General features: G+C 33.9%; 1 protein-coding gene across 5 annotated transcripts in view; it reads left to right on the top strand.

Moving 5' to 3' along the window:
- Positions 1 to 23,824, top strand: part of LOC149799258 (angiomotin-like protein 1) — a 65,763-nt gene extending 41,939 nt beyond the window's left edge. For 2 of the 5 annotated variants that reach the window (XM_089958559.1, XM_089958558.1), the window contains exons 2-15: positions 9,931 to 10,062; positions 10,627 to 11,368; positions 11,764 to 11,908; positions 12,937 to 13,081; positions 13,306 to 13,349; positions 14,848 to 14,923; positions 15,183 to 15,328; positions 15,828 to 15,980; positions 16,708 to 16,818; positions 17,361 to 17,422; positions 17,769 to 17,906; positions 18,243 to 18,460; positions 19,013 to 19,095; positions 19,803 to 23,824. In XM_089958559.1, coding sequence (XP_089814685.1) covers positions 9,993 to 10,062; positions 10,627 to 11,368; positions 11,764 to 11,908; positions 12,937 to 13,081; positions 13,306 to 13,349; positions 14,848 to 14,923; positions 15,183 to 15,328; positions 15,828 to 15,980; positions 16,708 to 16,818; positions 17,361 to 17,422; positions 17,769 to 17,906; positions 18,243 to 18,460; positions 19,013 to 19,095; positions 19,803 to 19,850 — 2,181 coding nt within the window. In that variant the 5' untranslated portion in view covers positions 9,931 to 9,992 and the 3' untranslated portion in view covers positions 19,851 to 23,824. Of the gene's footprint in view, positions 1 to 2,819; positions 2,844 to 2,875; positions 3,400 to 8,593; positions 8,744 to 9,930; positions 10,063 to 10,626; positions 11,369 to 11,763; positions 11,909 to 12,936; positions 13,082 to 13,305; positions 13,350 to 14,847; positions 14,924 to 15,182; positions 15,329 to 15,827; positions 15,981 to 16,707; positions 16,819 to 17,360; positions 17,423 to 17,768; positions 17,907 to 18,242; positions 18,461 to 19,012; positions 19,096 to 19,802 lie in introns of those variants that run through there. The other 3 variants (XM_089958561.1, XM_089958557.1, XM_089958560.1) reach the window with 3 other exon arrangements.
- The last annotated feature ends 3,663 nt before the right edge of the window (positions 23,825 to 27,487 follow it).

The raw sequence follows: 27,487 nt of genomic DNA on the forward strand, positions 1-27,487 counted from the left end.
TTTAGTGGTATTTATGACCATACCTGCATTTATAACAGGGAAGTGATATTATGGGGTGGTTGTATAATGAGGTACCAAATTAGTGGGATTCATGACCATGCCAGCATTATAATGGTGTCAGAAGTATTTGGGGGTGGCTGTATTGTGAGATACCAAATTAGTGGGACTCATGACCATGCCAGTGTTATAATGGTTCAGTAGTGGGGGGGGGGCTTAGTTATGAGATATCAGTTTAATGAGATTCATGATGGCACTGGCATTATAACAGGGGTAGTGTTAAACTTGGAAGGGTGCTAATAGTGAGGGACCAATTTAATGGGATCATTGCCATTTAGATGTTATAGGTGTGCCATTGGCATAATGGAGGCTTGAGTGCAAGAGGCCACTTTAATGATATCCATTACTACATCAGAATTGTAAGAGGTGCAGTGGTATTGTGATTGTCTTTATAATTATGTCCAGTTTAATGAGATCCATGACTATACAGTGTTATACAAGGGGCATTAGTATATTTAGGGGGTTTATAGTGAGGGACCAATTTAATGGGATCCACAACTATACCAGTGTTATACAATGGGCAGTGGTATATTGAGGGGGTTATAGTGAGGGGCCAATTTAATGGGATCCATGGCCATACCATTGTTATACAGTGGGCAGTGGTATATTAAGGGGATTTATTGTGAGGGACCAATTTAACGGAATCCACAACTATACCAGTAATATACAGTGGGCAGTGGTATATTGAGGCGGTTTGTAGTGAGAGGCCAATTGAATGGGATGAATGGCCATACATATACCTGCATATGAAGTGAAACAGTTGTATATTTATCAGTTTTATGTTGAGGTCCAATTTCATGGAATCAATGATTATACAAGCATTAGAAGAGTGGCAGTAGTGAGTAGCATTATAATGAGGTTGGTTTTAATGGGAGCCATTATCATGCCAGCATTGTTAGAGTGGCACTGGGGCTTCATAGTAAGGGACCAGTATATTTCTTGCTGGAAACTGTATAGGGGCACATTTGTATTCTCATCATAAAGTGATTAAAGTCAAATTCCCCTACTCCAGCCCCCCTTCCCCCCCCCCCCCCATCAGTAAGGAAATAAATTTAATTTGTACTCGGCAGTTGTTCGGGAGCCCCTTAGGATAAATTATATTTTGATGTGTATGGAATGCAGTAGTACCATGCAGGAGGTGCTGTGAACTTTCAATGGTATAACTGGTCCTGGAATGTCATTATGGAGAGGAATTCCTCAGGTGATTTATTGTTGGGGCTCCGTATGGGGAAACTTAAAACCTTTATATGTAATGTATTATTTAAGTTGGCAACGTTATTTCAACTTGTTTAATTTTGTAGAAGTACCGAGTTTTAAGTTTTAATTGTCGTTGTTATTGCCAACATGTTAATACTTGTTTAAGTGTAAAATTATTAAATATATCGGTCCAATATATTTAATAATTTTACACTTAAACAAGTATAACATGTTGGCAGTAGCAATGCGACAATCAGAACTTAAAACTCGGTACTTATACAAAATTAAGCAAGTTGAAAAAATGATACCAACTTCCGATAATCGGGGCTTAAAATGTTTAACTTGGTTACATGCCCCTTCTAGGCAAGAGACTTGCGTCTTTTACAAGTCCCTTGCGTACGTAACGCTGAATCTGCTTTTCGTAGAGCATTTTCAAAAAAAGTGACTTGTTCTTTCCTTATCCTGAGTTTTAGAGTGAAGTATATTTCTATCAACCGTAATCGTTATTTCCCACTTAGAATTCTTATCAAGGTTTTATTTTCATTATATACTAATGACATAAATATTTTTTAGTTCAGTAAGCAATTTACGAAATCATGGTGGGACCAGTATATATGGGATCATCAGTTTATTTGATTATTAGTCGTACAAGGCCGAATGGCCATACGCAACTCTAATCGATGAAATCAATCATTATTTGATTATGCATGCATTACTTCATTCGGGGTTATCAAGAACATACATGTTATGTCCCATTATTGTTAAGGTTTGGGACAAATTGCATCAGCTACATACCGGATAGCATAAAAAGCTCCCATTATCATAAAATGTATGAAATTGAGGACAATTTATTAATTACGTTAATTTGCGGTATGTTCAGAAATCCCAGACAAAAGACAGTACAATTGGGAATAATTACAGTGTCAAATTCTTTGTCATTTCATTTGTGGTTTTCAGGTGAAAATTTAGCTTAATTCGTGTCATTTTTTTGTGTTAGATATTCCTTTCATATTTGAAACAGTAGTTATCAACGATCTTATCAGTCCCAATCTCCTTGTCGTCTTTGACACAAATTTGTCTTTGAAACAAACTTGATCCCCAGGCACCTCCAAAATGTTTTTATGAAATCAGGCACAAAGAACTTTTCAACAAAAGACGGGTCTGAATAGAGAAACCTTATTTACCGCCATACTTCAAATGGCATTCAAATTCTCTCTCATACCGTACATATATCCGTAAAAAGAAGCATACAAAGAGTTTTTGTACTCAATACATAAAATCCGATTTTCTTTAACCTTGGTACATTTCATTTAACTAGTTTCATACACACAGTAAATTTCTTTACTCTGTAAATGATAATTCCATAGTTGTATTTGTAAGCATGCAAAGATTTGATGGTTTAGCCAGTTTAATTTAGAGATTTGTTTTCAATTTCCAAGATGGTATTTTAGTTCAGTATATATGGTATAAGTGTGACTGGTATTCGTCCCGCCTGGCAAAATTCCCAAAATTATATTGACTGGTTGACCGACTCCTTAATGAATATGTAAAATGACAAGACCTCGCCATACAAGAACTGGATTAGAAAGGTATGTGATAGCACATATTTGGGCTTAATATCAATGGACTAGATTGTAGTAGGTTCAGTCAACAGGTATTTGTGTAATGCGTGCTGGCACTCAGCCACAAAAACTGACAAGGGATTCATACACAGCGTAATGAGGGGCTTGTTGGCTGATAAGCAGATTGCTTCGGTGTGCCGTTATCAAATTCTTGGTGGATACCTGAAGTGATACTAGATATATACACACGCTATGAACATGAATTAAAGATGCAAAGTGAATTGTTAAATATTTTAAGTTACATGTGTTTCACAACCTACTGTGAGGGGCTAACTACATATTACTGAAGGATGCATTGTATCAAAAGGAAGATTATTTGTTAAGGAAGAAAAACAAAAAGAAAATTAGTTCACAGCAATTCTTGGACAGTGAATATTTTCTTTTAACAAGGGACAAGTGGATTGAATTGCCATTACAACAAATCGCACACTGGGATATATCATTGGCAATTTTTAAGTGATGACATATGATGTGGTGGATAAGACACCGACATATGCCAACATGCGTATGTTGGGATTTTCAGGTAAACAAGAATTTATATAAAATTGTTGGATTTATTAGATAGGTTATTGAAATGATTAATTATAGAAATAATTACGTGTATACATTATTATAGCATACGAGTACATTTTTAGACTTTTATTAATACAGACATGAGTACTTCAGAATGTCCCCTGTATTATTGAAAAAGGTCTTTTTCGTATCAGAAAATCAGTAGTTGTACTAGTAGTAATAGTAGTTATACTAGTAGTAATAGAAGTTGTACTAGTAGTAATAGTAGTTGTACTAGTAGTAATAGTAGTTATACTAGTAGTAATAGTAGTTGTTTTATTGACAACTGGCACGTAAGGGATGAAAAATGTTGTTACTGCAACAGCCACTGCCATAACAACCGCCACCACTTATACTACCACAGTTTCGATATTTCCGAATGTAAAACTGATTTGAATTTCACCAACATTGCAGTTTCAAGAACTCTTTTCTAAGTTGATTATGCTGAGTGATCGGTTCTACTGAGGACCACTGATATTTTTGGACACCATGTTTTATGTCATTATTAAGTGATCCCTCTTTGTAATGGGAGCCAGATGAAAGAACCACCATTTTACAATTGAGGTCAGATTATGTTGAGGTTTGCTTAATTGAGGTATACTCCATCGAGGTTCTGACCACCTTATAATCAAGGTCAGTTTATGTTGAGGTATGCTCCATCGAGGTCTGTTATAATAATAATATACAAAACAAACAAAAAAAGATTTTTAATGATGGAGAAACTACATAATTGGTTTGTAAAAGCCAGGAATTGAAATGAGGTGAAATTATCTAAATTGTTACAGTTGAGCACAATGTAAGTAATATGACAGTATCGATGTTTGTAACTTGCATAAAAAGAACAGAAGGACTACTTCAGGACTTGATGCAGTATGAAGTATGGATATTTCCACATTGAATGTGGGTGTCACTTGGAAATAGTTGATGTTGCCAAGAATTGGTTGCACAGCACAATGCAGTGTTATTCTTTACAGATACTGCTGACAGCAGATTTCTTGAAAGCTGCAATAATTACTTTTTGAACATGTTTGTAAAATAAACCTTTTATGAGCAATGTGTTATTTTAAATAAACAATCACAAGTATGTAAGCCACTACAGTTTCCACGGTCAATGTAGATCGTTAAATGCATCATACATACATATTCATGCTATAAATTCAGTTTCCATGGTTATTTGTAGATCGTTAAATGCATCATACATACATATTCATGCTGTAAATTCAGTTGCATTATCAGTTCTGTCATCATGGAGATATATGTTGCATTACAAACAACTTCATGATGGTCGTAAGGATGTGTTACCCTACTTGTCCTAATAGTCAGTCACAAGAGAGAGGTCTTGTGAATGGGTAATTGTATCATTACAAACAGCTTATTGATGGTCGTAAGGATGTGTTACCCTACTTGTCCTAATAGTCAGTCACGAGAGAGCGGTCTTGTGAATGGGTAAATGTAGCATTAAAAACAGCTTCACGATGGTCATAAGGATGTGTTACCCTAATTGTCTAATAGTCAGTCACGAGAGAGAGGTCTTGTGAATGGGTATATGTAGCATTAAAAACAGCTTCACAATGGTCGTAAGGATGTGTTATCCTGCTTGTCCTAATAGTCACGAGAGAGGTCTTCTTAATGGGTTGTGTAACAAGATGTAAAAGATAAGCAGTGGTGAAACTAGTACAAAATGAGTGAGGTGCAACATGTACATTTTCAATGGTTTGCATATTAATAATAATAAGAAGTGCTGCAGTATACTGTAACAAAAAACAAATTTTAAGTAATTTGACTGTATCTAAGACCATATCTGTTGTATTTTTTAGTTTTAGAGGAAACATTCAGAGTTTTAAACAGTAGTAGAAAAACATGCAAGTAATTTGATGGTATCTGACACCATAACTGTTGCTGGCAGCACTGTACCAGATGAGCTTTTGTATTTACTTGTGTGGTAGTAAACCTCTATTTTTCTTGCGAGGAAGGGTAATCCTCTATTTACTAGTGAGGTAGTAAACTTATTTTTTCTTTTGAGGTAGTTAGAGTTTTCGAATAAGTGATATGCACGTTTTAAAATTTGCTTTTAATATTTGTGATAAATTATCTTGGGAAGTTCAGTTTCTTCATTTCATTTCATTCATTTCTACATTTATTTCCATCTCAGTCTGTATTCACTTGTTAGAATTTATTCAGGTGTGGCAAATTGCATTGAAAATTGTGTTAAAAATAGATATTGTAGCTCAGTCAACTAATGCAATTCCACAAATTCCACACACAGGAAATGGTTTATCTAAAGTGGCATTAGTGTGAAATATTTGTACGCATGGGTACACATTAAGGGCTTGATAGATAGCCTGAAGTCTTTATAAAAACCGCATTACCTATGTACTGTAAAGCCTGTATATTGAGACTACCTGTATACACTTATTGTTTAATTAGTGATGGTCCTATTCACTTCTTTTATATGCATGAATTGATGAACTTGATTATGTTATAGTGAACTTTATTTATTTCCACATTTTTGAAAAGGCCAGATATTCCAAAATCTGATCAGTATGTAAAAAGTCATTGCAATTAAGATCATCAGTGTCTGAAAAGGCCAGATATTCCAAAATCTGATCAGTATGTAAAAAGTCATTTCAGTTAAGATCATCAGTGCCTGAAAAGGCCAGATATTCCAAAATCTGATCAGTATGTAAAAAGTCATTGCAGTTACGATCATCAGTGTCTGAAAAGGCCAGATATTCCAAAATCTGATCAGTATGTAAAAAGTCATTGCAGTTAAGATCATCAGTGTCTGAAAAGCATAGTTTAGGTCCTAGATTTTTAAAAATTTATTTGTGCATAGATACCCATGTGCATTTATTTGCTATAAGAAACATCAGTATGTCCATGTGAGTTTTATATTTCCATCAGTAGGTCCATGTGAGTTTTATATTTCCATCAGTAGGTCCATATGAGTTTTATATTTCCATCAGTAGGTCCATGTGAGTTTTATATTTCCATCAGTAGAGTTTTATATTTCCATCAGTAGGTCCATGTGAGTTTTATATTTCCATCAGTGGGTCCATGTGAGTTTTATATTTCCATCAGTAGGTCCATGTGAGTTTTATATTTCCATCAGTAGAGTTTTATATTTCCATCAGTAGGTCCATGTGAGTTTTATATTTCCATCAGTAGGTCCATATGAGTTTTATATTTCCATCAGTAGGTCCATGTGAGTTTTATATTTCCATCAGTAGGTCCATGTGAGTTTTATATTTCCATCAGTAGGTTCATGTGAGTTTTATATTTCCATCAGTAGAGTTTTATATTTCCATCAGTAGGTCCATGTGAGTTTTATATTTCCATCAGTAGGTCCATGGGAGTTTTATATTTCCATCAGTAGGTCCATGTGAGTTTTATATTTCCATTTGAGTTTATTCAGCTTCTTCAGTGTATCAACATCATACAAAGCAGTATTTAACTTTCTTGTCATTATGTATATGCATATTAGAGTAATTAGTGAGTGATGTCATTTTTGTCCGGTAAACAGTTTTGTTTTTGTCAGCAGTCTTGCTGAAGGAAACACTGGTGTGTATCCCTGGTAGTTGAGCATGAGAAACTGGTTCCTATATATGTATAAATAAATATGTAAATATATATCGACAAACTAAATAATAATCAAAGTGGTATTTCTATTGACATGTTAAATTTGTTTGAAAAGATAAAGACTGAATTCTCAAGTTATATCTCTTTACAATGCACTTTATTTGGAGTTTAAAGACATTTAAAGACTTTAACCTCTTATTGGATGTATTTTGCTGAAGAAATGGGAGCTGTGCTTTTCTCAAGACAGAAAGAAACACAGCAGACTCATACTGGCCATGGGTGGTTATTGAATACACCAAACTGGCCATGGGTGGTTATTGAACACACCAAACTGGCCATGGGTATTTATTGAACACACCAAACTTGGATTGAGCCCTACACTCTTCCAGCTGAGCTACCATAGCTCCCACATTCATTGGAGATTATTGAACTTTCCCCTGCCAGTGTTTGCTTGCTAAAATGTTGATGGAATTTTGCTTACCAAAACACTCTTGGAATTCACATGAGACAGCATCCAGGATCAGGTTTATTTAATTTTGGTAGGTCACAAGAATACATAATTGACATTCACACTTACCTTGACCAATGATATATATTGCATGTGAATTATAATGTAAAAGCGCCTGGATCCCAAAGTTTATCTAACTTTGTTATTGCATTTTATGACATAGTACTGGTTTTTAGTATATAACATCCCAATTTGGATTTTCGCAGTATAACTGTATTTTATCAGAATTGACTGAAGGTGTAAGTATAAACTGCAAACTTTTTGTTAAAATTTTGAGTTTTTTTACTTTAAGAAAAAAAATTCATTCTTGAAAAATCCATGTTGCATGGCAGCATGGTTATCTTGGTATTGACCCGTAATAAATTTTATAGCCACAAATATAAATTATGGGATTAATCTGATATGGTGTTGTAAGTTGTAGAACTGCATTTGTTGCTGGCCTTTAGAAGCTGATCCGTGCAAAATGTCAGTTTGATAAAAGGCGTGGGTGTGTGTTCTCTAGTCTGTAAATGTTATGGTATGCCTGAAAGTCCCTTAATTTTTAAATTGTTTAAATTTACTTAACTAAGAGTGGTTCAGTTGTCAAACCTCCAATGACCTAATTTTTACCTGTTTTTCTATGAAAGCATACATTCATTGGGTATAAATTGTCCATACTTAAAGGTCAGTAAAATTGCATTTTAGTTGATGCCATAACTAAAGAACAATGAGGCACATTTTATTTCCTCATTGTTTCAGTTTGCCCAACATTACTACCTCTCTAAATCTATTCCAGAAATTTATATTGGTGTTATAAAGACCTGGTTGTGTGCCAAAATGTTCCAAAGTCATGCATCCCCCCCCCCCCCAGCACACACAAGGAGCTGCCAAAAATTTGCTGTGACTCACATGTAGTGTATAAATTAGGTTGGTCTATTTCAGTGGCTCACTTGAATTGAAATTATTGCTTGCTTACCTCATAATTTATATACATAAACAATAGAAAAAATATTTCCTGCTGATAAGATCATTGGGTTCTTTCAAAAGATAATTTGCTCTTGTTGAACGCCAACTGGTAGATTGATTTTGCTTCAAAATTAAAAAGGGTGCTAGAAGTCTCGGATCATTTCTGTTAACGCTGATAAGTGGTGGGAGAACTGCAATGAAGTTTCCCATGCAAACAATGTGCAAGAGAGAGAGATAGGTTACTGTAAACCAGTGACTCATTCACTTGTATTGTGGAGGTAAGGTAAGGAAGTAGCTACAGTTAGGCTGTTATTCTTAAATCCTTTAACTATTTTGAAAATGCCACATTATAATCTACCTTGAAATATGTTGCCAACATTACTGGCTGTAAATAATACCACCTACATTAACAGAGCATTTTCAAACTGCAGCATTAACATATAGCTTGTGTATATTGCAATAGACTTATTAATGTATTGGTTTAAAATGGATACATATATAGACTGTGACAGTTTGTGTATATTGCAATAGACTTGTGATGTAATAGTTTGAATTGGATATGAATAGACTATCACAGTTTGTGTATATTGCAATAGACTTATTAATGTAATGATTTAAAATGGATATGAATAGACACTATCACAATTTGTGTATATTGCAATAGACTTATTAATGTAATGGTTTAAAATGGATATGAATAGACTATCAAAATTTTTGTATATTGCAATAGAATTATTAATGTAACGGTTTAAAATAGACTATCTCAATTTGTGTATATGCAACAGATTTATTAATGTAACGGTTTAAAATGGATATGAATAGACACTATCACAATTTGTGTATATTGCAATAGACTTATGATGTAATGGTTTAAAATGGGTATGAATAGACTATCACAAGTGTTTTTAATTTATTTCATATGATGATGTATGTATCACTGCTTTGAGTGTGTGTATTTGTGTGTGTTTTAGATTTTAACGTATCTTTAACAATTTTCCAGTCATATTGCTGCAATGTCTCAGTGTGGCAGTTTAAAGTGATGTGTAGCACTGGGGCATCATGCCGCAGACATGTAGCATGATGTCCCACTCAGTCAGATTATTCTGATAACAGGCCGACAAGTCCAAACACTAACCTCCTAATACTGAGTGCCTAGCGAGGCAGCTGTTAGTACCATTTTTAGAAGTCTTTGGTATGGCTCAGCAGGGGTTCAAACCCATGATATCCCACATCCGGGGCAGATGCTCTAACCACTAGGCCACTGGAGCGGTCTCGCTGCTTTGAAGAAACTGACATTTTTTCTTTCTTCATTTAATTCTTCCAGAGACAAAAGTGTAACCTAAAACATCGCAAACACTTTGAAAAGATTTTGACACATAATGCTATCAGTTGTTTTATACTGTATTGATTGCTAAGCAAGTATTACCTATTTTGAATCCCTTTTTCCTCATGCTTATGTCTTTATTCCAGGTTATAGTCCAAGTCATGTAAACTTGCCAGCACAGGATTTTTATAGAGAAGTTCATGTAAACATGCATGCCCAGTACAGAGAACCCCCACCCTACCCTGGCCACTCCAAACAGATTGTGCCATCTCAGCCAGGTAACTTCAGTCACTCACATTTTCATAGTTTTTAGCAACTTTTGTAATGGAGGCTGAATTTTCATAATTAAAGATTGTGGAAGGATGGGATGGAATTAGTAGGGTCTGTTTTAAGACAAATCCATGCTAGTTTGTACGTACAAACTCGTGCAGAAAAAATACACAAGGATGAAAATTGCATGGTCAGTTTACAAGCACAACCTTTATTTTCTCATGAAATCCCTCTGGCATTTGCAAAATAACCAAAAATACAGTATTTGTATATGTTTTGTAATCAGTGGTATTTATTGAATTGAATGTTATCTATTTATGTTCAGCTGCCTCACCTCAGCCTGAAATGTTTCAATATATATATATATATGTGTATTGCATGGACCTGGAACTGGTGTAATTTTTTCTTACACAGATTCAGAGATCACTCTACTTAACGTAATAATGAGGTCAGACAAGAACAATAAAAGTTTTTGATAATTGTTACGCTTGCAACAAAATATTGCTTAGAATTCTCTTTATAAGTAAATCACTAAATAATTTCTCTTATGCTTTATTGGTTCTTGATTTCAGGGATGCGACAGAGTTTTTCTGGTAGTGAAACAAGTACAGATTTATCAGTGTCTTCGCAGGAGAATTTAGCTACCTCCCAAAGGCAAGAGCCACAAGGAGAGGAAACTCAGACACAGCAGTCCTACCACCATTATGACCTTGGTAACTTTGATAGTGGTTACAGCATTCTCGCTCGTCTGGGTATGCCCACAACAGGAATGGATTACAAACCCCAAAGTGCACCCTCTATTTTTGTGACAGGAAGCACTATTCATGGACCTCATTATGCCTCTGCACCCAATGCAGGTTATCACACCTCGTCCAGTACTGCCCCAAATGTGTCATTTCAATCCCCAGGAGGAAAAACTCAATCAAATGAAAGCTTACAATCACAAAATGATGGCCGACATGTACCGGTTTCAGAGTATGAACAAATGTTTAATGTGTCTGCTTATAATAACAGCACACTTTATGCCAATTACCCACGGTCCGAATATGGAGGCACGGAGTATACTCAAACAGGGCCACTGACATCTTCATATTTCACTCACCTACCTCCCCCACCACAATATGGTGCCCAGCATTACCATGAACTTTTGGATCATTGTGATATTAAACGATCATATGAAACAGTGGGAAAAACAGACTTGCCTGGTTCTAGGTCTCAACCTGAACTTTCGCAGTTTTCTCAGTCTCACAGTAAACCAGTCAAGTTGTTCTATTCAGGGTCAGATGATGGGTCTCAGCAATCAATAGAACAGAGGTAAGCTGCTGGCTCCACCTAGGTGACTTTAAGGACTGAAAATTAAAATACTTTAATGTTTTGTACACTTTTAATTGTTTTCTTCTTCAGATCTACAGAATAATTATATGTTAAAAAATCATTCTGTCAGTAATTAAAATTGGCAGTATTTGAACAGAATATAGTTTGCCATACTCAGAACTAAAGGACAAAAAAAAATTATTAAAAGTTTGAAGGATTGTTGGTGTATGTAACATAAAGACAGGCTGACAAATAGCACACAGTTCAGGATTTATGATATTTTGCATAGATTTAATATTCTGCTAGTTTTTAATGTTTTAACTGCATTGGTTGATTATAAAATTGGTAAATTTTTATCATTGTTATTATTATTGACCTTTTTTCTGTTTTGACAGTGGTTCACAAATGGAGAACCACATGGTGGATCTTGACCAGATTGCTGCCCAGGCAACAAGGATGGTGGAGATGTTGTCCGAGGAAAACAAGGGATTAAGAGAAAAATTAAATGCATATGACAAGAAAGTTTCAAAGTTGCAAAAGGTTTGTAATAAACTTACCAAAGATCATTTTGTTTCAAAACTTGAAGACATATTTCTAGATGAATGGACTATTTGCATGTTTTACACAAAGAAATTTACCAAACCTACGTGTTGCAATTCTTATATGCGTTCAGACTGCACATTAAGACATTGCTACTACCATAAAGCACAGTGCTTGTTTTTTTTAATTGAGGTTTTGAATCAATAAAAACTTTGCTGTTTTGATACATTCTGTGTACATTTGAAAGAAAATCACCATGAAAATATGTGCTCACTCACACAGAGCGACATAATTGAACTTTATGTTTTAAAAAGCCACGATTACATCATGATGATTAAGACTGTTTCATAGCACAAGTTTGCATTATTCACAAACTACATCATGGAACTTTAATAAATAAACCTAACATTTTTTGGGTAGAATTTCATGTGTGTGACTTTTTAATAAGTTGCTAAAGAGCAGGATTTGTTTTTAAATGCAACGTTAGACATATTACAGAGTAAGTTCTAATAAATGTTCAGAGAATTGTATAATGTTAATTTCTGGGTATTCCCTGTATTCATGTATCTAAATAATTAAGCCACAAAAAATACAAGTTCAAAGAAATATTTGCCAAAAGCTTTTGTTTAAAAGTCAGTTCAGAGAAAGAATGTATAACTGAAATAAAATTTCAGCTGCGTGAACGAGGCTTCTTCTTAAAACCATTGTTCTAGGGAATGATAAAAGTGACCCATCATTATAACTTTCACAGAAGTGTGCCCAGTCACGCCTGCGTCCTGATAGTGAATTTAAATACACAAAGTATTTAATTATTTGAAATCACTTTATAATTATTTATCATGAACCAGAAATTATTATATAATATAATAGAGCGAAAAATGAGCCGCAGTTATAAATCAGTATTTGACGACTTCAGTGGGATCTGTAACCATTTTTATGGGGCCTGTATCCATTCTTGTGTCATAAGGGTGTTGGTTGTAAACAAAGGGGCTTTTTAGTGCGGGACTAATTCCTTTTTCTGTTTGCAGTTTGAGATGGAAATACAGAAGGTTCATGAAGCTTACGAGTCTTTGGTTAAATCCTCACAAAAGAGGGAGAGGCTTGAGGCATTGATGAAGAAGAAGTTGGAGGAAGAACTTAAAAAATTGCAGCAACAGAACACAGAATTGAAGGGTATAATATTTTAACCTTAATTCTTTTATTTTTATAAATTCAAAAACAAGGTGGGCTGAATCAGGCTCTTGGAAATGATGATTTTATAGGGATTTTATATCCATGATTCAAATTATATTTATAAATAATAAAAGTGCAAACCAGAATTTTAAATATTTTAAGAGAAACTTGGTTGCTTTTATTTTAACTGCAATTTTCAAATGTATTTTTTTGTTTTCTTTCAGAACAAATTGAGAGTTTTGGAATTTCGCTGGATGGTATTAGCAAGGTATGGATTTTATTCTTACGAAAATAAGAAATAAAAACATGTTTTTAGCTCACATTTTTGTTAGGTGAGGTGAGCGCTGTGGTCTAGTGTCCATCATGCTGCATCTGTTAGTCACCATGTGGCTGTCAACAACTTCTGTTTTCAGTTTCTCAAATACCACTGCTGACAATTTCAGCCATCTATGGAAGAGAGCTTTCAGGCAGGAACAACTTTCAATTTGTACCAATGATGCTGATTTGCTGTTGAATGTGGCCACTATTACTAAGGAATAGAAAAACCTTAAAATGGCTTCTCAAATCCTCTAAACAGTTGGACCAAATTGGATACAACATATTGTGGCAGTAAGTGCTTACAGTTTGACCAAATTATGCATATCTGCTGTCAGATATGGCCACCATTTCTAAAAAAGTTCAAATGAGTTCCAAGAAAATATAGGTTTGACCAAATTGGATACAACATGTTGTGGCAATAATTGCTTACAGTCTGACTAAATTGGATACAACGTATTGTGGCAGTAAGTGCTCAGAGTTGGACCAAATTGGATACACCCTGTTGTGGCAGTAAGTGCTTACAGTTTGACCAAATTATGCATATCTGCTGTCAGATATGGCCACCATTTCTAAAAAAGTTGAAATGAGTTCCAAGAAAATATAGGTTTGACCAAATTGGATACAACATGTTGTGGCAATAATTGCTTACAGTCTGACTAAATTGGATACAACATATTGTGGCAGTAAGTGCTTATCGTTTGACAAAATTTTGCGTATCTGCTGTCAGATATGGCCACCATTTCTAAAAAAAGTTCAAACGAGTTCCAAGAAAATATAGTCAACTTCAACAGAATGAATCCTGGCATTAAAGACGTTTTGAAAAGAAGATGCTGATCTGTTACTTACAGGACTTTTGATATCGAATTTGAATGATGGTGCTTACCATTTTACAGTCAACAACATTCGAAAGAAATGACTATTAATCTTCCTATTGATTTCCCCGTCAACTGCTTGTATTTTTGCTTGATGTTGGGGAGAATATTAGAGCAACAAAGACACTGGTGGTCATAAATACAAATGCAGATCTCGAGTTGTATTAACCAAATTGGGCTGTCCATTGAATACTTTGGGTATATGTTAGTAAAAGACTTAATTTTCTATAGTAGTTTTTGTGGTTTAAGGGTGGACAAATTATTTTGGTATGGAAATGTTTGAATTTGGGAAATGCATTTTATAGTTTATACAGAAGCATAATTAGGAGTTTTAAAATGTTTGGTTTCCATGACAATAGTATTTAACAAAAGTTGGAGATATCTTGTTAATAGTTATATTTAAACTAAGGATGGTTTGAAAAGTTTTCAATAATTTTCTGTCTTAATCAGACTTGCTCTTATCAATTTCTAGTGCAGCTGACATTGAATCTGAAAATACACCTATATATAATACACCTATATATACACACTAGTGTTTTACACAGTTGTCATTTATTTTCCTCTTTCTTTTTTCAGACAAATGCAAGAAATACAGATGGGATGTCAGAGCTACAGAAGAAAGATGCCAGTATCAACTCCTTGTTCCTCAAAAGTAAGTGCTTGCATGATTTTAGGTCACAGTGACTGCTATTCTTCATGCATATGCATGAATTTAGATGACAGTGACCTGCTTGTTTTTCTCTGCATCACTTGTTCTGCATCCTATGGAGTATACAGTTTCATGATGATTTAAAAGGATTGTCATAAATTTTTGTGTGTAAATAACCATTTGGGAAATAACTCGGACTTGTTTCACTTGATGCTGCTGATGGTATGGTTGATCTGATCCAGTTTTTCTTTGCTTATTCCAGATAAGGAGTTGCAAGCAATAAAGGAGAAACAGGATTTAGAGTTGGAGTCCAAGCAGATGGCAGTCCAGGAACAGAAAGCGCAAATTGATATCTTGGATAATGCATTGGCCAATGCCCAGTCAAATGTGGTCCGCCTTGAAGAGGAGGTGAGATACATCAGTTATTGTCCTAGCAACTGGAATTTAATCATCTATTTCGGCATATATATTGCATGTGTTGACAACCATTCAAATTTTGGTGGAATTATTCCTAATTTGTAACTAAAACGTATACCATCAGAATAACTTATGTAAATTTCTAATTTTCAAGTCAGATTCAACTTTATACAGATGGACTGCAACTTCAACTTCAGTGCATTATATCTAAGTAATTGAAATGCTTGTAATATCAGATTGTAATTCTTGTTTAAAAACCAAGGAGAGTACTTTAATCACAAAAGTAGATGAATATTGCAAACGAACACAGTATTATAATAACACTTTTGTGTAATCAGAATCGTTGATTATAAAAGGGGACATTAGGAATACACATTTGAGTCTCTGATTGAGAACAAGGTATCTGTTTTAATAATTTTATTTGCTTTAATCTCGTTATATTATGAAGTTTTGATATTTTACATTAACTTTTTAATTCCTTTTTTTGCAGTTGAGGAGAAGGCACATGTGTTTAGATAATGCAGAGAAAATACAACAAGAACTGGCGGTGCTGAAGATAGCATACAACAAAAAGGAACAGTTAGAGAAACAATTTCGTTTAAAACTTGAACGAGAGATTGAGACACTGCGATCTCAACAAAAGGTATGAAATCCACTTATGTAAAAACAAAAGCTGCAATTAATTCATTTCATTTTGTGTTTAGACACTTTTCTTTTGCAAAAAAATATTTTTACACCAGCCGATATAAATATTAAAATACCACTTTTAAGACCAAAAAGTAATAATAAAAATATTTAAGAATTGCATTATGATGATTATACATGAGTGATCATTTTAGAAGAAGTGTATGAAACAAGTCATTCTGTCTTTGTGAGCCTTGACACCTAGAAGATAAAATTTATTGCTTGTAAAAATAAAAGTTGATTTTGTCTGACCAAACTGCAGAATAATATGGTGAAATGACTTTGAAATAAATTGGGATGCCTTTAATATGCATGACATTATGAAATCATTTATGTCATGAGATATTACACATTACATTATCAGAATTATGTAGTATCATCAGTAGGACAAAGTTAATTGGTAACTTGCATTGCCATAAATAATGACAAAGTTATTATTAAAAAATGTTTTAAACTCAAAACAAGAAGATAAACAATTTTATGTAATTACTGCAGATCAGTATAAGCGGTAAACACAAAGCATGCAAGTCTTTCAAAACATTAAATTACTGTTAACTCAAATCAATCAAGTCTAATTCAACAGTAGATAGCTGTAAACCCAATTTGTGCAAATCAAGTTCAAAAGTTATACAATAAATTAGTTTATTGTTTAAAAAATCTTAAATTTCTTGATTGTATCTTGACAGACCAGTTCTTTGGGCAGAAAAACTGACAGCAACTCTGATATTATGTCCATGAAAAGACAGCTTGATGAGAAAGAAGCCAAAATCTTACAGCTAGAGAAAGAAATTATACAGGTAATGTTGTAAAACAAGTGAATTCTTATTAAAAATTACTTTCATTTACTTTGTCATTGATTTTTGTTTTGTCAGCAAATTAGGGGTGAGACATTTACCTGGTTCTGATGGTATTGTCATTGTTTTTGTCATAAACATTAATGGTATTGTCATTGTTTTTGTCATAAACATTTATTGGTAGTGTCATTGTTTTTGTCATAAACATTAATGGTTCTTGTCATTGTTGTTGGCATAGGTGCAAACATGGAGATATTGTAGCCCAGTTGTTAGAGCATTTGACTCATAATCCAAGAATCGTGGGTTTAGTAAACACCCATGCATACCCAGGGAAGCTGCCACATTATTTCCATGGAAAAGGCTATTTCCTTGGCATGATATAACTTATAATGTGTTCAAAAATGCCATTAAAACCAATAAAATAGTTTGGCATACATGGGTACATTTTTGGAAATATTTTACCTGTCAAATGAAGGTTGAATAGTTTTATGTAATGACTTTTAATACAAAAATTTGCTAGTAACAACGGTTTCTTTTTTTTACAGTGGAAAGAACAACAGTTGGAAGAGAGCATAAGAAAGCTCAAAATGCAAGAAGACTATTCAAGGTGTGTATTTGTATTATTATTATTTTTATTATTAATATTAATATGCAAAGTACCCTGTGGAGGTAACATGTCTGTTATCTTTGTGACACGTGTGTCATTAGTGCAGTTGTCCTATTGGTATTTGGTTCAAGTTCCCTTTCATGTGGGACATCCTGTCACTCTTGACTCCAAGTGATTTACATTACAATTGATCCATAAAACATGTCTGCTGGAAGACATTATATCTGCAGTGGATTTTATACTAATTATTTTGGTTCTGTTTTGCTGGATGAAAGACTTGATAAAAAGTAACAAGACTTTAATGTATTAAAACTGTTATTTGTATTTTTTTATTTTTACTTTCCAGCTGTGAATCTCGACTTCCAGTGTATGATCTATCTCCAATGGACACAGAGAGGCTAATCAATGAAGCCAAGGCAGACAAATTAAAACAAATGGAAGAAGTGTATCAGGCTAATTGCAAAGTGGCAGAACTAGAGGCCAAGTAAGTTGACTGGAATATCTCTATATCGAGGCTTAATAGCAATAGAGATACTTATTTTTATCACAAACTAAGGTATTTATATAGAGGTCCATTATTTGTATATATTTATCTCTCTGCCTACCTATGTTTTGTAAACATTTATGTATCTGTATGCCCGTTGATGTTTCTCTTATCTGTTAATGAACCTGTGTATGTGTATTTGTTTATATCTGCCTGATAGTTTATGAATGTGTCTTCACACTTTAGTTATATTTTTTTGTTATCCAGTCTTTTGGTTTTTCTGTTAATCCCATTATGGTATCGCTGTGTATAACACATGTAAATTTTTATTTTCAGAGTCAAAACATTACAGACCCAGCTATCAGAAAAAGAAGCCATGTTGAGGATTGTCCAGCGATCCCCAATGACAAGGAGTAGCAGTGTACATACACTGTATAGCTCACCCCTCCACTCTCCTCGTCCCTCTCTTATTGCAGTGACCTCCGGAACGCTGAGTCAGCAGAATAGTCAGTTGGAATCTGGCACACAGCGGGAGTTTAGACATATGAAAACAGGTATTGTAACCCAGTCCTCCTAACATTTTCAAAGATATTGCTTTATACGGATTGATAGATGGTAGTTTTGGAAATGATATTTAAAGCCTATTTATCACTGAAATTATAATACAGAATGAGTAACGAATTTACTAAAAGAATTGCAACCAAAATCAGGATCAGAAAGGTCTTAAAGTATCCGTTATGAAAGTTATGCAGCTTGTAAACCCTCTGTTGTTTGTACAAATGAAAGATGTATTTTGCCTTTTAACTACAAATAGGTTAACTTTTAACTAAACTCTAACTATTTTAAAATTGAAACACTCCGACATTTTCTACATTTGATATCTACCCTCGATTTGCCAGTGGCTAATAGATCACCTCAGAAAATATTGACAAAAGGATAAAGTTTGTCAAATTTATTTGTCACTTTAATAGCAAGACATTTCTTTTTCTTTGTCCACAGAAAGATGTCAAATGTCTTTTTTGTTGTTGTTTTTTTTTAATGGTATTTGAAAAGTCTTATCATATGCAGCTGCCATTATTATTATGGATATTTGTTTAAATGATTAGGTAGTACCAGTGCACTGGAGACTGGCAGAAAGTTGTCATTAGAGGAGGAATTGTTGGATAAAATACAGAGTTTACAATCAGAGGTATGTATTAGATCCTTTTGCATTGTACAAAGTTATCTCTCACTCAGTACTATCTACCAGATGTTACAACTGTAAGGTAGGATGATGACTTTTTTGTTTGTGTTGTTTCATGGTGATATTTTTGTTTTCTATCATCATAGTTTTATTTAATGAACTTTTTGTAAACTGACAAATAATATACACATGACATTTTTGACATTCATAAGTTGCATATTTATTTGTGATCTGCATGGTCAGTTGATGAACATGTATTCATTAGGTTTTGCATGGTACCAAAATTGACTTAAACTATTTTCTAAAACTGAAGAGTAGCTGTCAACAAAATGTATTCCAAATCTTGATTCTTACTATGCATTGTCCAGTGCATATAATGCAAGTGACATTTGTCCATTTGTCTCTTCTTTAATTCATCACAATTGATCTAGCAGTATTCCGTTTGTTGTCTTGAACTTGATAAATGTGAACTACAGATTGTATAAAGTTCAGGAAATACCATCTGAGACGTGTTTTGCCTCTTTGTATGTGTGTATGTATGTGTGTGTGTGTGTGTGTGTGTGAGCGAGCATGTGTATATATAGATTTCTTTAAATCGTTTAGTCCTCTTTCTTTTCCTAAGCAGAACAAAATGGTAGCAATTACTATAAATGCAAATGAGAATTATTTTTATTTTTTTTAAACTGAAAAGTTAATTTTTGTTTTAATTTCAGCACAAAAGTGATTCTGAAGATTCCACTGACAAAGTTTGGCAAGTGTGACAGATTCTTTGTTTGCTGGTATTTTTGTCATTTAAGTAAATAAATAAAAAAACCATGAATAAATCAGCACAGCAACACAACTAGAACCACAATAGTCAAACAACACCACCATCAGTCTGTGATATTTTGATTTTGTCTCCAGGACATGAGAGAGTGAAAGGAAACCAGTCTTCCAAATAAGTAAATGATTCAGACTTCTCTCCAGATGATATTTTAAACAACATGGCCTGCTCAAACCATTTGACTCCAAGGGTCAGCCTCATTGAATTGCTATTTCCATCTTGTGTGAATTTTGCTGGAAAAGATAAAATAACAATAGCGGAGGTTTGAAGAGTTGAAGGTCTAAATTTCAGAATTTTCTACTACATTTTTCGAATTCCTTATAAATTAATGTAAACAAAGAGCCAGTGTTTGTGCAAGAACATAGCAGATTTCAGCTTGCAGTGGCAGTATTATTACGAGGAAAGCGAGAGCACCATCTGAGGAGCAGTTTGTAAATAAGTTTATGAAGTGATTGTTTACAGTACTTTGTCAAGTATAGTTTTAAAATATCGCCAATTTTGTCCTAATTATTTATGGCTGTGTGAATAAAAAAGAAAGTTTGGATTGCTCCACACATTTGAACACATGCATGCAAGTTAAGTTGCCAAGCAACAAATGGTATTCTTTTTTCATCAGTGTAGTCATGTATGTTTTCCATCATCAAAAGGCATCTTGGATCATACATGTTCATTATAAAGGCATCTTGGCTCATGTGTATTCATTATAAAGGTATCTTGGATCATACATGTTCATTATAAAGGCATCTTGGCTCGTGTATTCATTATAAAGGTATCTTGGGTCATAAATATTCATTACAAAGGCATCTTTGATCATACATATTCATTAAAAAGGTATCTTGGGTCATAAATATTCATTATAAAGGCATCTTTGATCATACATATTCATTAAAAAGGTATCTTTGATTCATTAGAAAGATATTAACAAGCCTCTTGTTTCTTGTCTTCCTGTTTAAATTGTGTAGAATTGCAGTTTTTATTTGTTGAATTGATAGATTCACTGTTTGCAAAATTTGTGGCATTAAATGTTCACTCATGCAAAATAAACAATCTTTTGGTACTGTTGAAGAAAAATAGGAATTGTGTGTTTTAGCCAGTGACCATATTTTGGTTGTCACTGTCAGTGTTTTGTTAAATTCAGGGATTGTTGAATATATTGATTTTGTACTGTTAAAATGTTTTGGAGGGTTCTTAAGCTGTTAAATGGTGTGAAATAAAACAGGTTGAAAGTCATCCATTAAAATCTTGGATTGAATGATGCTTATTACTTTGTCTTGATCTAGTTTGCTAATAAAGTTCGGTTTTACCAAGGGAAGTAACTTGAGTATTTCATCAAGGTCTGTTCTAGGACGTGGTTGTGGAATTTACAAACATTTCAAAGCAAAATTGCACAGAACAATCAAACAGAGGTGCCAGTATAACATATTTTCAAACCCTACCTTCATTTCTTCATTAAATCTCTTCTATATTCAGAAAGTCTCCCCACCCACTGACCCCATTTTTCACATGGGGGAACATTTCTCTAATAAATTTTCAGATGTAGAATAGACCCTATGTTACATGGCCCGTTGTGCTGTAATTGTTCGGACCAAGAAACTCATTCTCAAAGATCATGGCACTTGATAAATTAATTAGATTCTAGTTAGATCCATATATTTGTTGGTTTCTAACTTAGATTCTACTCACTCACAGAAGTTTAATAGCGAAGTCAAAATCAAAGTAGTGTTGATTTAGGGGATTGAGCTATCTTGAGTTTCCTGCTTAGAAAGTTCATACAAAAACAATATTTTGAAATTGCCTAGATGTTTTGTTACAGAACAACTTGGTTAAGTCCAGCATTACGATTTTGATCACTTGTTATTTTGAAATTAACGACATGATGTGTTGGCTGTACACCTGAATATCATGGGATTTTATTGCACCATTAGTTTTAAATTCTTGAATGAAATAGCACGGATTATGTATGCTAGACAAGACATGTGCATATATGCAATGTTGAATGAGAGTTTCCATGCACATTTAGACGCTGTTCATTTTAATGAACCATTCAAATTAATGTGTTGAAATCTGTTTTCTGATTAGTTAGACTTTTATGCTCTTAATTACACAAAATATGGCACCAAGACAAGACTTTCATACACAGGACCTTGGGTAGTTCAGAAGAAAAATTGCTCTTTTCTTTTAAAAGTTGGGCTTTTAAGAATTGTATTGTCAAAGCTCTTGAAAATTCAGAAGTCAGGGATTCATAAAAATCACTGAAGTAAATATAATCTAGTAATCTAATGTTAGATTGACACAGCACATACTTTTCAAGATGCCATTTCATTTTACACATTTCTTGGGTGTGTATATTTATATATAGTGTATATTTGTACAGATGCTCCTATTTATACATTATGTGCAATATGCCATTTTTCATAACTTACATTTTGTTGTGTCACCCCCCATCGTAATAGTGCAGGCTTCATTTTAAGTTGTTATTTTTAAAAAAGCTAACAAAGGATATTTGAGTGCAAGACTGTTACTTTGTCACAAGGTTGAAAATAATAGTTAAAGTTGCTGTTAATGAATATGTACACGTCATCTTTTTGTGCTGAATGGATGGTTATTTTTCTTATATATTTATATAGATCATAGAATTAAAGTGACATTTAACATGGTCATAGAGTTTATACCATTAGTGAAACATTCTGAAACATAGTTTTCATGGCAGAACCAGATGCGGAGCAATATTTGAAAAATAGCTATGAAACAATACTATTTCAATCATTTGGGAATACCTCCCTAATTGTATTGATATTGTCAGCTGTATTGTTAATTTCAGATTAGTTGTATTGTCAATTTTATGTGAGCTGTATTGTCACTTCTGGGTCAGCTGTATTGTCGATTTCAGGTAAGCTGTACTGATAATTTCAAGTCAGCTGTATTGTCCATTTCAGGTCAGCTGTATTGTCAATTTCTGATTAGCTGTGTTCAATTTAGGGTCAGCAGTATTGTCAATTTCAGTCCAGCATTATTGACACTTTTGGGTCAGCTGTATTGTTTCATGTCAGCTGTTTTGTCAATTTTGGATCAGCTGTATTGTTGATTTCAGTTCTTGGGTTGTAGAATCAGTTGACTGACCATGTTTTCATTACTTTTTTTATTTTGTGGAACATTTCAGTGACTTAATTAACATAGCAAATATGGCTCCAACTGCAAAGTTCAGTTTTGCTTAATGAAAAATGGGCAATAACAGTTTTTAAAAAACATAACATTTGTGCATTTTCATATGATATGCATGTCATACTTTCATTGGTGCTTTAAGCCATTTGTCATTATTTTTTTCATTGGTTTCATTGTATAGGTGCCTCCATTCTATTCAGACAATTTAGACAACTCTTTAAAAAAAAAATGGTTTTGAAGGCAGTTTCAGCATTTCATTTCTCATGATGAAAGTTTTGATAAATTTTTTATTTGACTACATTTGAGCATCCTTAATTGGTTTTAATGAACTAAATAAAGAAGTACTGACAAGTTTTTGTATACAGTATCCAACGTGTAGTTGGGAATGTTGATGACCTGTAACTTGTATTTTTTTATATGTATTTATCCGTTTAAAATTTCACCAAGTTAGATTTAGAATTTCATTGATTTAGGTTTATAACAGTTTTTGTGCTTTTAAATAGTTTCTAATCAAAAGTTTGAATCATCCTCGTGCAATGTTTTGAACCAGTAGTTTCTGTAGAATAATGACTGAATTTGTAATGGAGTCACCTATAACTGAAAAATTGTTTTCATGGCAGTCTGTGCTCAGACTGTCTATAATTTGTGTTTATTCGTTCAGTATGCTAATGATATTGTGTCTGTGATGTTGATTTAAAATAAACAAAAAATGGTTGTTATATTTTATGACAATAAAATAATTTATTGAAATCTGTTTTTATTATTTTTTTATTATTCTAGCGATAAAAAACTATTCCTGTACAAGCTGTTAGTGGTATTAATTCATCATAATTTCTGCATTTGTACCTTTTTACATTTGTCTAACTACCTAGCAGCTAGGTATATATTTTGATTGACACATTTTTTGTACCTTATTTTGAAGGGGCATGTAGTCCGTTCCTTGTCCATTCATCCCTCTGCCTGGTTAAGTTATGCATTTAAGTCATTGTGGAAGAAATTTTATTCATTTGATACATCTGTAGTTTGAACAGCAATTCTTTATATCATTTTCAATGATTGCTTCGTCATTATGTCCTTTGTTGATATTTATTGTGGTGTTCATTATGTCATATGCCAGTTCAAGGCAACTTAAACTAAATACATGTACATCCATTTATACTTGCTTGTAAGTTTAGTCCAACTGCAAACTGAATAGTCCAAAACTCTGGCATCACATAATACACTATCCAATCTGGGTCTATGGCGTTTGTTAAAAGTAATCAGTAAAACAAACAATAAAGACCTTGATCTGCAGGTGCATTATGTAGTGGCACATCAGAGTCTATGTTGTTTGACTTGTATGCACATATATATATATATATATATATGGTATATCAGAGCAGAGTCAAATTGAAAAACAAAGATATATAACAGAATTGTCTTTATTGGCAAGTATGCTGGAAAAAGGTATTTTAATTCACAAAATCTAAATGACCTCATCTTTTATCTCTCATTTGCTGTTGGAAAGAAATATTGCTTAAAATTTTGGTCATGCATTTCTGGGTTGTTTTTTGGTTACCACAAAAGGGCAATTTATATTTTTGGACAATAATAAAAAGGACAATCATTCTTAATTTGTAATTGTTAAGTTTTTGTTAAAATTTAAACTTTAGATTTGAATAAGAAAAAAAGGAAACATGGAACTTGTCTCAGCTTAATGCATTAGTGGTTATTGTCCAGTACAAAATTTGGAACGAACATACATTTTTTCTTACTCTGTATTTGTGAAACAATGTAAAGGAAAATTGAAGTATGAACTGGCAGAGTGTTTACAGATTTTTTTTAGCTCCTCTGGACAAAGGGCAGAAGTGCTTTAGTGATGGACCTGCATTCATTTCCCATTTGTCATTCTTCTGAAAGCAGTTGTTTGTTTTTGCTGTTACTCCTATGTTAGTTGTCATAGTGCTCATTGTGACAGAACTTGGTACAGCAACTTCTTTTGAAGGAATAATCGTACTGACATACCTGTTTGCCCCACATGAGTGAGAAATGAGATGTATTTTTTCTAATGCCATCGGAATTGTCAAAAATTTCCGCCCCTGTGGCTTAGTGATTAGAGTGACAGCCTGGGATGCGGGAGGTTGTGGGTTCGAACCTCGGCTGATAAGACTGATACACCTGGTACTAGCAGTCGACTCGCTTGACGCTCAGCATTCAGAGATTAGTGATAGGACTAATCGGCCTGGTGTCAGGATAATGTGACGGGTGAGACATGCTACATGTCAGCGGCATAATGACCCAGTGCTAAACATCACAATAAACTGTTACATTGCAGACATTGTAGCGATATGACTGATTTATTTTTTAAAGCTACGTTAAAATCCAAAAGACACGCACACACACATTGTCAAAAGTTTGTTGAAATTTTGGTCATGATCACAATTGGAAAAAATTTGCATTAAGATTTTTTGTTAAAGGTTCTTTTATTTCTTTATATTTTTTAAAACTTCATTGATTATTTTCCTAACACAATTCATTTTTTGACATGCCCCCATCGCCTCTCTGATCTTGAAATCATGATCAAAATTATAGAAAATGGGTGTTAGGGTTTTGATTCAATTTTATTTTCATTTGCTTATATTTCCTAAACCCTTTGAATGATTTGTTCATACACTGTGTGAACGATTATGAAGCTAAGAAATTACTTTTGTAATTGGTTTGGTGTCTCTATTTTGACCTTGAAGTCAAATTCTTATTTTACAATAATGCTTTGCTTGTTGGCTTGACTTATAGACCCTGTCCTTTTTGTTTTGTTTTGTTTTGTTTTGTTTTGTAAAAATAACAAACGCTTATTGCAAGCAGTAATTGTTTTTGTATTAAAAAAGAAGCTAAACAAATTTGCGACGGAGAACAATTCAGCATAGCTAATGGATTTAGAATGTTTTGTCACGAGGTTGGAAATGCCTGTCATGCACAAAATATAAGAAAGTGAAGAAATTGTATGCAAAGGAATTGAATAAAGCTAAACAAATTTGCGAAGGAGAACAATTCAGCAAGCTTGAAAGGCAACAGAGTTTGATATTTCCACGTTCGTAAGCAAAGAGCTAAGCAACCTTCCACTTCTGAAACGGAAGCAAACTGAAAACGTCTTCGCGACTTTAACTCTATTATAACTGCGAGCAAATCATTTTCTAGGATGTCCCAACCTGATACTAATTATCCGTATGATGCCAGTCACTGACAGATGGTCTTAACAGTGGAACCTATTCCCACTTTGACAAATTTGTTGTTAAATACCAACTAAAGAACAAGTTAGCTCTGCTGTTAACCTCTATGTGAAGAAAAGGCACGTGGTCACGACAGGATTGTTGCCAAGTATTTACTTTTTGCGAAGTAGTGTAAGGTAGCTTGAAATTTTATTCACAAAAGTGTACGAGGCCGAGAAGTACCCGAACAATTTTTAAACACGGCGTAGTAATACCACTTTTTCAGGGTGGAAGAAATAATAAATTAGACACGAATAATTATGGGAACGTTACGATAGTTCCACTGTTTCAGAAGGTCCCAGAAAAATCACGTACAGTAGACTGCTTATTTTTGCTAAACACTACTACAGGGTATAGAAACCAATGTGGTAAGCAACAGCAGCTTTCAGTATCAAGGACTCATTACGTTACTATACAGATAAAGATAATTCTAAGTTACATTTCTAGATAACACTGAAGCATCCAATACAGTCTGGCATTGTGGGCTATTTGGCAAGTTGTAGACTTGAAATCTTTAGAAATAACTACCACATCATGAAAGACTCGTTCGAGAACGTGAGTGATTATATGGGGGTGCCTGGGGTTACATTGAATTAACAATACGCTATAGGTTTATATTGTGGGTCATTGTCTTGACAAGTAGAAGTGTTATGTTAAAATTGTCCATAAGTTTACATGTGTGGGTCACTTTTGGGACAAGGGTAGTTTAACGTGGATTTATTTTGTCTCCAGACTGCATTATAAATTTGGATCAGACGGGTCAGTCTAGGACAAGGGGGAACTTAACATAGGATTTATTTTGTCCACTGAATGCCTTTGAAATTTAGGTCAAATCGGTCGGTCTGGGGACAAAGAAATATGTAAACTCTGCAATCCAACACCACCCTCTCATTATCCAGCAACGGCTTTTTGATTGCATTCAAATACATACTCTACTAACCATCACCCGTGTTTTCATTACAATCCAAACATACACCCCTTCAACCAGCATCTGCATTTTGATCGCTGTTATAGTACATACCCCATACAATCCACCTCATCCCCAATCTTAAGAAAAGGTTGGCAATGTTTATATACATACTTTCACACAAATATAAAGATACATTCACAAACAAGGGTCGGAGGCGTTTATAGACACTTGTACTATACCCTTACATACATAATATCA

This window comes from Sinohyriopsis cumingii, chromosome 5, assembly GCF_028554795.1.
Source record: "Sinohyriopsis cumingii isolate HCF-2022 chromosome 5, ASM2855479v2, whole genome shotgun sequence".
Lineage (NCBI taxonomy): Eukaryota > Metazoa > Mollusca > Bivalvia > Unionida > Unionidae > Sinohyriopsis > Sinohyriopsis cumingii.